This window comes from Trichoderma ghanense (assembly GCF_004382785.1).
Source record: "Trichoderma ghanense strain CCMA-1212 chromosome Unknown scaffold_11, whole genome shotgun sequence".
In the NCBI taxonomy this organism is placed as follows: domain Eukaryota; kingdom Fungi; phylum Ascomycota; class Sordariomycetes; order Hypocreales; family Hypocreaceae; genus Trichoderma; species Trichoderma ghanense.
Genome location: NW_027395674.1, coordinates 505,324 through 517,755, shown reverse-complemented (window position 1 = coordinate 517,755; position 12,432 = coordinate 505,324). Strand labels below are relative to the sequence as shown.

Here is a 12,432-nt window from a genome sequence, read left to right as displayed (position 1 = left end):
GAGCGAAGCGCCCCCCCCCCGTCTGTCGCTTGATGCCACCTGCGACACGACGGGAAAATACGACAGGATCCAATACGACAGGCCCCCCCCCGAACCGCTGTCACTCAACGGCCACCTCGAGGCCCACCGCCCACCATGTCCGACTACACGTACGCCGCGCTCTACCTCTACTCCAGCAAGGTGGCCACGCCTGTGCCCCTCGACAACAGAGCCTCGAGGACCGCAAGGCGAGACAAAGCCCGGCGCCCCAACTCGACGTCGGACGCTCCCACGCTGCCCAGCTCAAGCTCGCAGCGGCACTCGCGCAGCTCCAGCAGCCACTCGCAGCTGTCCAGCTCCAGCTCCAGCGCCCACGGCCCCGCCGCCAGCGCCTCCGTGGGGCTCGACAGCGCCAGCCCGCGCCTCAGTCCAGCGACCTCAGCGACCAGCGCCAGCGCCAACACCGCTGCAGCCACCACTGCTACCGCCAACACCAGCAAGCCCAGCACTGCAGGGACCATCGCTACCGCCAACACCTCCAAGCCCAGCGTCGGCAAAATCAGCACCTCCTTTGGCGCCCACTCATCATCACCACCACCATCATCATCATCAGCAACAACAGCAGCAGCTTCAGCTTCTGCCTCCTCCCACGTTCCTCCTCCCTCCTCTCCCGCCGTCGCGCAGACCCCGACCCAGTCCAGCAGCAGAGCCTCGAGGACCTTCTCCCGCCTGCACCGCGCCAGGCTCAGCGGCAGCGCCTCTGCCGTCGTCGATGCCGCCGCGGGAAGAAATGCAAACGCGACGTCGCTGCCAGACCAGGACCCAAACAAGTCGTCCTCCGCCCTCAGACCAATGACGGGCTTTCCCACCAGCCGCGCTGAGTCGGTCTCATCCGCCAGCGGCCAGACGTCGACCTCATCGCGCACCATCCTCTCGACAGACCCCTCCGCCACCGACGGCCTGCTGCTCGCGCGGCCCTTCGTCCAGCGCAATGGCCGCACCTTTCTCAACGACCACACGCTGGCCTACCCGCTGCCGTCCGACCTCACCGAGCTCCACAGGCAGGTCCTGCGCACGATGCTGCTGATCCAGGTCATTGGCGCCCCCGTGCTGTCGCCCGGCCTGATCAAGAAGCCGCCCCAGCGCGTCCTCGAGATTGGCTGCGGATCGGGCTTCTGGAGCACCATGTGCCACCACTACTTCAAGAGTCGCGGCCACGGCGGCATCTCCTTCACCGGCATTGACATTGCGCCGCTCGCTCCCGACAACAGCTCGAGCACCTCCAACGACGCCATGAAGCCCGGCGCCGACATGCAGTGGAGGTTTATCCAGCACGACCTCCGCCAGATGCCCTGGCCCATGGCCTCGGACGAGTACGACCTCGTCATGGTCAAGGACGTCAGCTACGCCGTGACCAACAAGATGATGCCGGCCTTTATCGAGGAGTGCGTGCGCATGGTCAAGCCGGGCGGAACCCTGGAGGTGTGGGAGTCGGACCACGCCATCCGCAGCCTGCGGCCCCATGTGCCCACGTCCACCGTGTCCGTCGAGGACGCCGAGGAGCAGGCCGCCGCCGCCAGCCTCGGCGCCTACGTCATCAACCCGCAGACGCCGCTCTCCGTACCCTCAAACAACTACATTGCCGAATACAACTCGTGGCTGTCGCGCGCGCTCGAGCGGCTCGACATCAACCCTCTGCCGTGCACCGTCATCGGGCCCACGCTGCTGCAGGAGTACGAGACGCTGGGCGACGTCCGCTCACGAAGAATAGCCCTTCCCCTGAGCGAGTTCCGCTGGGAAAAGGAGGGCATCGGCGGTGTCGTCACCACCGACGCCAAGCCCGAGTCCAAGGGCAAAGAGCCGCCGACGCCGAGGCTGGAGAAGAAGACGCTGACGCCGGGGCAGATTGCGCTGCGCCAGACGGCCTTGCTGACCCAGGTGCAGGAGATTCAGGCTCTGGAGCCCATCTTGCGCGAGGTCAGCGGCAAGAGCCAGGACGAGTGGGACATGTGGCTGACCAAGATGATGAGCGACCTGATGGACGAGAGCGGTACGGCGCTGGGGGAGTGTCTCGAGTTTGGGGCTTGGTATGCGAAGAAGAAGAAGGCGACTGCGTAAGAGAGGGAACCAGGTGGCAGCCGATTATCTATGAGGCGCAACCATTTCCTGCCATCTACTCTTTACATACTCTTTACATACTCTTTTTGGCTATTGTTTCTGGCGGAGGAAAAGAACCTTTGGGATATGATTCTCTTACATTGTGTGCATCTATTGGCCGCGACTTTAGCGGGGAGGGATTCTCTTGTTTTTTTTTTTTTTTATTATATACGTCCCTGCAGTTTCCAACACTGCTTACTGTCCATTACAAGCCATCTTTGTTTCTTGGTACAAGGGAGATGCATACGTATTTATCCATTTCCTTTCTTCAAACTCAGGCATCGCTGTCATATCGTTTTCGCAGTGTGCGGTATCGCTTCAAGTAGTACCTGTTATACCCCGTGGAAGAGTCAGCTGCAGTAACTTGCAATTCTTCCGATTTTGCTTCAAATTTATCATCTTGGGTGTTGTGTTCTTTTGTCCATAGGCGATTCAATTGAATTTTTTTTTGGTTTTGTGGACATGCAGACGTTTTTCACAGTTGAATTCGCCGCATAACCGTCTGTTGGGGAGACCTTACAGAGCTTCTATTTCTGCAACATCGTCAGTACGCAAGGTACGTGTAATCAAGTTCGAAAGAAGGGGTATGATGGATTGTGTTGGGAGTAGGTAAGTAGGTAGGATACCTTTCTTTACGTATTCAGCCTGCTCGATGCCCGTCCGAATCTTGTCCTCGTCTGTTTCGGCCGCGCGAGACATGAATGCTTTGTGGAGGCGGGGACGGAAGTAGTTGTATCCCAGCGGATATTCGCGGCCCAGATACAGAAGCTCTACATGATGATTTAGCTTTCAAGGCTCGAGATGCTGGTGGTTCTGCGTGGCTTTGAAGTTTGGCTCTTGTGCGAGTGGGATATCTTGTGAGCTTGTGAGATGGGATGAGATGAAGATGGGGATGAGGATGAGGATGAGGATGAGGACGAGGATGAGGACTGCCTCGGCAAGTTATGACAATGAAAGACTCGATGGCATTCCGTGACGAATAGAAACACAGAATGGATAGGGGTGTTGGTTTTTTTACGGACCTTTGTAGATGGCAATGACCTGCCTCCTCAATTCATGATTCACACTCATCGTGCCATGGACCTTTCCTTATGAATTGTCATGGGCAGGAATAGATGACGAGCACAGCAGGTTGCAAGCTTGTACGAGTAAGCTCGAGCAATGGAAACAATGTCATCACCGCCCCGCCAACTTTGACGGAGCTAAAGCAGCTCCCGCATCAGCCTATCACAGTGCACATATGCAAGGCTGAGCGAAGCGCCACTTTCAATCACCATTGACGTGCGATTTCGCTGCATCTCGACATCGTCACTTCTTCCTCCCATATTCCTCTCCATTATCAACAACTAACAAACTCAATTACGCCCCTTGTCCGTGTATATACTTCCCCACTAATCTCCTCCACCATCAACCATCAATCATTCCACCAGCTCTCTCAAAAGAGAACACCAAGAAAAAAAAAAAAGAGAGAGAAAATGCCAAACCTCCCCCCAGCCCTCCAAGTCTTCCCAACCCTCACCCGCTACGCCCTCCGCCCGCGCCGCCTCGCCGAAATCCCCATAGGCGGACCCTCCACCCCTCAAATCTCCGCAAAGGCCCTCCAGCAGAGCGCCATCCACCTCTACCACGACCTCGGGGTACTCGTCTGGGTGGGCTGCTCCGTCGAGCAGGTCCGTCGGATAGGCGATGTCTTGAAACAAGTTGTCGCTTGGGGGGGACAGGGCGGCTTGGTTGCGAGGCTGGATGCGTGGGAGGGGGATGTTGTTCGACGGAGAGAGGGGAGGTTGGGGGAGGGGGATTTGTATAGGGCTTTGGATGAGAAGAGGGTGAGTTGAGGTTTGCCGTTTGCGGTGAAAAGATGGATTGGTGGGTTGGAAGGACGAGGGACTGACGTGATGTGATGGTGACAGACTGGGAATATCAAGCCTTCGGCGATACTGCGACTCGCAACGACACGATTCGAGGAGACACTTTATAAAAGAATACCCGAGCTCAAGACCGCAAAGGACATTGATGTGCGGGAAACACAAATTATTGTTCCGGGGTCACCACCTCCACGCGGAATCATCAACGTACGATTACACTCACGATTTCACTCCTTTTGGTAAGGACTACAGCTCACGAATACAGAAAACGGTCGACGGGCCACGCTACCTACCCATTGAGTCCTTTACGACCATCGGCGTAGACCGCATCAGCGGGTTGACGATTGGCGAAACGCGCTTTTTCACCGTCGGGTCGAGTTCTTACGTCGGAGGAGCTAGGGTAGACTACTTGATCCTCAAGCACACCAAGGACGACTCCAAAAGCGCAAAGGGCAAGAATTCGCAGGAGAGGACCAGTGTAACGCCGTACTGGGGCAACGGAAAGCTCAAGCAGCGAAGGAGAGCCAGCGACGAGGCGCAGGGCGCGATATTCGAGGATGTGGTGAGCAGGGTGATGCAGCCGCTGTGGGATATCGAGCGGAGTGCTTGGGCGGACAGGGCGGCCGAGTTGGAGGCGAAGAGGGAGAAGAGGAATTGGGGGGAGAAGACGAGGCCGGCTACTATTGTCTAAGGAGACATAAGAGGAATCGAGAGCGAACAAGTACGCATGATGGATGTTGCGAGTAGGCCTGGCGTGAGAGAAACTCATGCTGAACAACGAGGGGGGACATCAATTGGCAAAAGAGATGGCTTTAGCGAAGACGAAGCGTGACGGTGCAGATGCCGCGTGTCGGCAGATGAAGAACAGCCATTCTCATCGGTTACCATCCTGTCGATCTCGCACCCTGCACTTCGCACCTCGCACAGATGCAGACACCAGTTGGCATGTCAATATCAATGCAACACCCCTCATCTGCAAGCCCGGAATCGAGCCCAGCAGGTCATTGGTCGACGGCAGATGGGAGAGCGACATGCGGAGAGAAAGAGTATTCTGTACAGTACTACCTCACAAGGTAGCAGCCCAGTACGCGCTTTTAGGGGGGGTTTGAAAGGCCAGAATATGAACTGCCGAGCTCGAATGACCTGGGGAACAGAATTGTTGGACTCGATGCCGATACATTTATCGATCTGAGCGATACACGATTTGCTAGAGGTAGCATTAAGCTGATTCCGGGCGAATATCGCGGGAATAAAAAAGCAATCCTTCTGGATGTTATTAGTCCCATCGGAGCCGCAATCTTAATGCCGCCGTCTAGCCGGCTCAATCGCAAATGACACCATTCGAGCGCGAAACGAAAAGCCCACGATAAACGAAAACGACTATGAAGGTCACGAGCCGCTTGTCCGGCGTTTCTAAGCAGAGCTCAATGAGACAATTGGGCAAAGTCGACGACGATCAGTTTGAAGACATCGCGGGGTATGTATGCTGAGCCGAGGAGGGGCAGCCTGCTCATAGTAACCCTGCCCATTCTGTGAACTAGTAGTGTGGTGGCACAGCATCCTTGGCTCCGGCATGTCAAAAGAGGTTGTTCCGTAGTATCAACGGTGTGTGCTGCCGGATGAGTTGATGGGCATGGCGGCGTGTGACTGATGTCCGTTTGCGCTGGTGCTGTTGAGACTGAGATGCTGCATCTACACTCTCCGTCTGCCATCTTTTTTCTCTGTACGGAGTAGAGGGTAGGCGATGACTGTAATCATTTGGTTTGATGTTTGGCGGCTGAGAGGCTGAGTCGAATCATTCAACTGGACTTCTTGGTCACCGATTACCGACGTCATTAGCTGCCTTGCCGTTCAAAACAAGCAGTCAAACAACAGAAGTGGAAAGGGGAAGTCAGCAGCATGCAGTGCCGTCTCGTGATTCGACTCCTTTTTTTTTGCCCACCGCGGTCAGGCAGCCCAGGGATGCTCGCATGTCCCATACAAGTGTACTGTAGCAGCTCTGCTAGCAGCAAAAGACGGCACACATTGTAGCGGATCTGCTTGCTCGACTCCGTGCCCAGGAACCCGCAGAAGAGACGGACTTTGCTCGCCGTTGTCGGTGTGTTTCCGATACCATTAATAGTTGAAACCCCCACTTCTGGTGCGATCGCTGCAAAAGGCCGTCTGAAAGGCTTGGGCCAGGGAAATTAGAGGCTCCATCCGGCCGGAATTTTTTTTTCTTCAGTTCTTTCTTGTTAGCGCTTCTAAGGCGAAGAAAATCAACGATTCAAAGTTGAGACGAATGTGTGGTAGCGCGAGTCAAATAGCCGGCGTCCATCTTTCTTAGCTGCCATTCTTTGGAGAGGCTGAGTCTCGAATTGACTCCCGAGACAAGCATCTGAAAGCGGGGAGAAGGTCTGGTTGAGACATGGAGACGCTTCTGCACATGCAAACGGGAGTTGGAGCGAGATGGTGTACGGGTGTCAAAAGTACCGGGTACAGTACATGTACGGAGGCGCTTGTTCGAAACAGAGCAGAGCGCGTGCCCAGCAGCCCTTTTCTGTGCGAGTGATGGTGATTGGCTTGATGTTCTGGCTGGAAGCATCAGATGGTGAGCGAATTGGTGCCAAAGGGCAGGGGATACTGTATATCTCTCATACATTCTACACTTGGCTAGACTTTGAGCACTCTCCATACTGATCATAGCAACAGACGAAGCAGCAAGTATCTCGTCTTCACTTACAGCTTCATGCTCTGCCCGTCCAACAGCAGACTCATGACTGGGGTCCCTCCTCGGCAGGGGCTGGCACGACGTCAGATCCCTTGCCGCTGGCCCTCCTTTCTGCGGTACGTACCCGAAGTACCGCCTGGCAAAAAGCTTAACCTGCTCTTAGCCTCCGCGGCAGCCAATCGAGAATTTTTCCGCGCTCCAACAGCCGACAGCCTCAACCCCAAGTCCCGACGTGGCCAATTGCCAGGACATGGGACTTCAGCTGCTGCGCTGCGCTATGACGCCCGGTGAGAATTCGACGGCCTCTGGCTGGATTCCGGTCGGTTTGAACTTGTTTGCTGTGAGCTGCGGATCCGGCAGCTCCGGGGAGTTGAGCACAGAAGCTAGTGCTGAAATGATAATTAAGTCTTCAGACTATCATGACTACCTTCCTACTGACTATCAGGTCCGAGGATCGTTGGCAGTGCTTGTATGCATGTCCTTGTGCCACGGCATCGCGGAGATGCAGAGACGGGCCACGGAGGTGCTGGAGATGCTGAAGAGCTGCAGGGAGAGGCTACAGTAGACAGCCGTGACCCTCCCCTGTCTACCGTTAGTTGCCGCGCTTGCAGCGAGTGCTGGCTATTCTGCCGCGGACAGCCTCTGGTGAATAGTCTGCTTACTTCGTCCTCGATAGCATACATTCACTTGTATGAGCTCCATGTTCTCCAACTATACGCCAGCGGTTGTACAGTTGCTCCCACGAGTTCATTCTTCACCATGTGTCAGAAAACGACGAGGCGTCCCCAGAGGTGTGTCGCCTCGGTACTTTGCCTCCTGGTACCCCTTAACCCGGATTGTACGCATTCGCCGGCCCTAAGCCGCAGGCATTTGCCCCAACCGGTGCTAGCAGGAATACTCCGGCAAAAGGTACTACCTCCATCAGATGCTAATCGATGCAAGACAATCCCCGGGCGTCTGCATCGCAGCTCTGGCCTTGAAGGATTGCGTCAGCGCAGAAACGATGAGCAAATCCACTGCATCGTCCACTTGACATTCCTCCCATTGCCATCGCCCCATTGCCTTTTGACACATCTCCTGCAGAATAGGGGGAGGAGGCAAACCGTTGCTCTGCCGTCTGCCCAGGTACCTACATCCAGTACAAAGTACATCCGCCTGCTTGTGACAACTCTGAATTCCATCCCATCCCCACAGGCCCCGTTAGCGCGCTGTAGACGGTAGATCCAGGGCCCGCCCTAGCGCTGCTGTGCCCTGGAAGGCCGCCCAAAGGCCCTGGAGCTCTAGCGCTGCAAGCCCTGCAAAACTGCACCCGCCCCCCTCTAGCACGCCCTGATATTCCCCGGGCAAGACTTCGCTCTGTTTTTTTTTTCTTCCCTTTGCTTCCTTCACCACTTCCAGCAGCTTCTGTTTTGGGGGGGTCGGAATCTCACTCCTTCAACCCCGAATATCCTCGCATCAAGCCGCCAGGACGAACAGCCTTTCGATCAGCGCCAACGAGCGGCAGATTGTTGTTGCCGTGCAGAGCGGTTTCCGTTCGCTGCTCGAGCCGCAGAACCGATACGCACGGCCGAATGACGACTGCATCCTAGAAGAAGCACTGAGGGAATCCCTTTTCGTCAACGACTTGGATTTTCCCCCACCAACGCAAACGGTCATCCTGCATCCGCCACAGCCCGCATAACTACACGCAGACTGAGCACAGAGAGAGAGAGAGAGAGAGAGAGAGAGAGAGAGAGAGAGAGAGAGAGAGAGAAAAGGAGAGCGAAGAGCAAGGAAGAAGAAGAAGAAGAATCAGCCCGCCTTCCCGCTGCTGCTGGCCCTGGCCTCGACACAGGTCCCCAGGGTTGCCCGGCAGTCAGTGGGGGAGAGAAGAGCAAGCCGCGCATGCCTCGCGCATCGGGATCGAGCAAGCGACAGTCTGGCGCCGGTCATCGCGACACCAAGGAGAATGGGCTCGTAGCCCCGGCGAAACGAGTCACTGGCAGGAAGGGCCTCAACCACGCCGAGGGCCCTGCGAGGCCGGCCGATCATGGCGCCGGCCACGCAGGGCCGCAGTTTGTGCTGCCCAACGGCGTGTCCAAGGCCGCCATCGACTTCCACGACCGCCCTGCCGACGGGCGTAGGGCCTCTGTCGGCAACTACTCGGAGACGTCGACGTCGGAATCGTGCACCTCCCACCTGGGCTCTGCCGCCAATGCCGCCGCCGACGCCGGCCACCGCCAGATCGATGTCAACGCCCTCAAGAACGCCGACGTCCACCGCGACTCGGGGCCCATCGACATGGTCGCCACCGTCCTCAAGACGCTGCCCATGCAGGACACGCTCGCCATCCTCATCATCCTCATGCAGCTGCCGACCCTTTCGCTCTCCATCATCTACGGCATCTTTACCTGTCTGACCTTTGTGCCCCCCGTCACCACCAGCTCCGGCATCAACCTCAACTTTGCCGAAATCTTCGACGGCCACTCCACCATGCCGTCCCTCGTCACCGTGCTCTGCATGGACTTTTTCTTCCTCCTCATCTGGCTGTTTCTGTGGCAGCCGATCCAGGATGCCATTCTGGATCTCGCCAAGCCCATCATCGCCATCACCCTCGGCGGCGGCACCACGTACAGGAACGGCGGCTCCCGCGGCCTCACCACCTGCTTCGTCTGGATCGTCGCCAACCATGTCATCCGCAGCACGAGAACCCACTGGTCCCGACTCGCGAGACACATTCCCGAGGACTGGCAGGTGCCTTCCGCCATCAGCAGCACCTTTGAGTCGACATCCGTCATGCACGATAAGAGAAGTGCGTTTGCGTGGGTGCGAAGCGGGCTGGCCATCCACATCCTCACCCAGGGGCTCGTTAGATACATCCGTGAGTGGTACCTGAGGCGGGAAAAGGCCAACGCGGCGGCCGGCCAGCACGACCCCGAGGCGGGCAAGCCCGTGGCCACCATCTCCATCAACGGCGAGATTGCCCACGACACGGGCTTCAACACGCCGGACACGGAGGCTGGATGCCCCCCGCTGGCCCCGCCACCCGCCTCCACGAACAAGAAGAGAAGAAAGCAAAGCACCCAGGTCAGGCTGCAGCAGCCCCTGTGGGCCGCGCTGGCCAGCACCAAGATTGTCGTCATGAAGGAATACGAGTCGTCCCACGTGCCGTCGAAATCGCTCGGCGTCAACACGACGGACATTCACAACCTCGGAAACGCACCATTCAACACCCAGCCAAAGCAGATATGGATTTCGTACATCGGTAGCGACGAAGTATGCTTCAACACCAGTCACTTTCCCGATTTCGACGACGAGCAGCCGCCAGCCACCGCCAACGGTTCCGCCTCGACGCGGCCGGCCGGCGTCGACACGTCCAAGCCCTTTTACGTCAAGGTGAATAACGCATTTTGGCAGCCTACACGCATCTTCCCCGTGGTGGAAGCCGACGACGGTGGCCGAGGTGGCACCCGTTGGACGGGCGACATTTACGGCCTTCGCCCGCTGTCCAAGTACGTCTGTGAGTTTGTGGACACGCAAACTGACAAGGTCATCTTCACCACGAGCATCCGGACCATCAAGGAACCCACGCCAGAGAACAACAACGCACCCGTCGCCGTGTCTGGCTCGCAGCAGTCGCTGCAGCCCGATTCGCCCGCCACCACTCTACGCATCTCGATTGCCGCCGCGGAAGTCAAGCTCAACGACGAGAAGAACCGCCTCAAGACGTGGCGCAAGGAGTGGAAGTCGAGGATCAACGCCATCAAGAAGGAAAACGAGCTCACGGACAATCAGCTAGCCTCGGCCGGCCACAGCGACGACAAGTACAGGCAGAAGATTCGCCAGCAGGAAACGCAAAAGGCACAGGCCGAGCGCGAGACGGCAGCCCTCGCCGAGCAGCTCAAGAAGTTTGACGCGTCGCCGGAGCTTGTCGAGCACAAGAAGAAGACGGAACGGTCGTACTCGAACGAGAAGAAGCTCTACGACGCGGCGCAGAAGAGCTTTCGCGAGTACAAGGCGAAGCTGGAGAGCGAGGTCAAGTCCAAGGACAACGAGAAGAGCAACCTCAACACCAAGCGGAACAAGATTGCCACTCGCATTGCCAAGGTGGAGAACGAGCTCGCCAACATCACGGATGCAAACAACCGGGGGCTGAACGAGGTGGAGCGGCGGAAGCGTGAGCGCGCCGGTTGGCAGGAACAGATTGTCAACCAGGACAAGACGTACAATGACCAGCTGACGCAGGCGTATGCGTCCAACAACATGAAGGCCGAGCATCTGCGCAGCCTCCAAGCGGACGTGCAGGCCCTCCGCAACTACATGAGCCAGGCCGCCGGCTTGCCCGACATGGGCATGCTCGATGCCGCCCCCGGCCACGTTCCCTTTCACTCTCCGCAGCCCCAGCAGCAACAGATGCAGCCGCAGACGCCTTGGAACCCCAATCCAGCTGCCCCCCCGCATTATCCGTCGAGCGTAAACTACTGGGGAGCCAACGGCAATAACCACTCGTCCACGTCTCTGTCCCACGCGCCCCCTGGGCTTGCCGCCTGGCAATCGCCGCCGATGACCTCGTTCGAGCTGCGCGGGGCGAAAGCGCGCGGTCGCAGTTCTAGCATGCTCAGCGACGTCAGCGGTTTCACCCAGCCGAGCGACGAGGAGCCGCGGTCTCCTGTCGGCATGGGCATCTCACGAAGGCCCTTGTACACGAAGCGGTTCGGCATGCACGATAGTCGAGGAAGCACTGGTAGTGGCAGCGGCGGAAGCGGCAGTATGGGAGATCCAGCTAGTCCTGCTTGATTTACTTGATGTTTTGCTGCTGACTGGATGGTGATCTGGACCGGTGGCTCGGGAGTATGTAGTTTGGCATAGTGGCTTGGTTGAATGGAGCGCTTTGCAGAATATGTCCGATGATGTGAATGCTTGTATCGTGTGAATGTCCTATGCCGGATGCCATGAATGCTCCCATCGTGAAGAAGAGCTGTTCGGATGTAGATGCTTCTTCATGAGTGTAGGTAGGCGTCCCTCTTGTGATGACAATGCTCTTGTAGGCCTCCCGCATACGAGCAAGGTATTGATGCTTGCAATACATGAAGAGTAAAAGGCTGTTTATGAGTGTAAATGTACATGTCAACGTAGGTAGTTGTCCAAGAGGATGCCTCAGATACAGATATAGGTGTGGATTGAACCATCAAGCCGTCCGTCTTGTTCCTTGTCCGGGGACAACGACCGATGTCCGTTATCTGTTGGTCTCAAGGTAGTAGAAGAAGTACAAGGCCAAGTATACACGCAGTCCTGCATAAACAAGTCACACAACAACACTTCCCCTAGACCAATCACCTCGAGTATAACAAAGCCGCATTTTACCGCCGAGGCTGTCTACAAGGCTGTCATATTCGACCATTGGACGTTCAGCAGGCCTGGCGAGTCATTGGACGTTAGAAGGCTGTTTGTTATTGGACGTCGAGCAGCATTATCGGTCTTTGAGTTGGTTGGTTGTGTGCTTTGGGTGCGGAGTTGAGGGTGGCTTTGCTGCCTGATGGGAGGGAGGATGACGGGTGAATTGGGATTTAATGTCCATGTTACTACTGAGTCTTCATTTTTCTCCCCTCTTCCTCTTTTCTTCTGCTTTGTATGCACTTTTCCATCGTCTTGCATATTCCCACTCATCATTCTAATATACTCCATCTCTCGAAAACAGTCACATCCTCGCATCTCCTCAAGACCCTCACCCCCCCCCCCCCC

General features: G+C 56.9%; 5 protein-coding genes across 5 annotated transcripts in view; 4 read left to right on the top strand and 1 right to left on the bottom strand.

Moving 5' to 3' along the window:
• Nucleotides 1-135: 135 nt before the first annotated feature.
• On the top strand, nt 136-2,097 carry CCMA1212_008159 (uncharacterized protein; the record flags this gene model as incomplete). Its single annotated transcript, XM_073705305.1, has 1 exon — nt 136-2,097. One exon carries the CDS (start codon nt 136-138, stop codon nt 2,095-2,097), a length of 1,962 nt encoding a protein of 653 aa, XP_073556261.1.
• A 313-nt stretch (nt 2,098-2,410) lies between these two features.
• Nucleotides 2,411-3,207, bottom strand: CCMA1212_008158 (LYR motif-containing protein 5; the record flags this gene model as incomplete). Its single annotated transcript, XM_073705304.1, has 3 exons — nt 2,411-2,550; nt 2,763-2,906; nt 3,159-3,207. 3 exons carry the CDS (start codon nt 3,205-3,207, stop codon nt 2,411-2,413), a joined length of 333 nt encoding a protein of 110 aa, XP_073556260.1.
• A 404-nt stretch (nt 3,208-3,611) lies between these two features.
• CCMA1212_008157 (uncharacterized protein) lies at nt 3,612-4,692 on the top strand (the record flags this gene model as incomplete). The annotated part of the gene is made up of 3 exons (XM_073705303.1): nt 3,612-3,962; nt 4,047-4,208; nt 4,267-4,692. 3 exons carry the CDS (start codon nt 3,612-3,614, stop codon nt 4,690-4,692), a joined length of 939 nt encoding a protein of 312 aa, XP_073556253.1.
• A 3,903-nt stretch (nt 4,693-8,595) lies between these two features.
• CCMA1212_008156 (putative ubiquitination network signaling protein acrB) lies at nt 8,596-11,487 on the top strand (the record flags this gene model as incomplete). Its single annotated transcript, XM_073705302.1, has 1 exon — nt 8,596-11,487. One exon carries the CDS (start codon nt 8,596-8,598, stop codon nt 11,485-11,487), a length of 2,892 nt encoding a protein of 963 aa, XP_073556252.1.
• Nucleotides 11,488-12,238: 751 nt separating this feature from the next.
• CCMA1212_008155 (uncharacterized protein) overlaps nt 12,239-12,432 on the top strand; it is a gene marked incomplete at both ends in the record, with an annotated part of 2,640 nt that continues 2,446 nt past the window's right edge. Inside the window, one exon of the mRNA XM_073705301.1 lies at nt 12,239-12,245. Coding sequence (XP_073556255.1) covers nt 12,239-12,245 — 7 coding nt within the window. The remainder of the gene's footprint in view (nt 12,246-12,432) is intronic.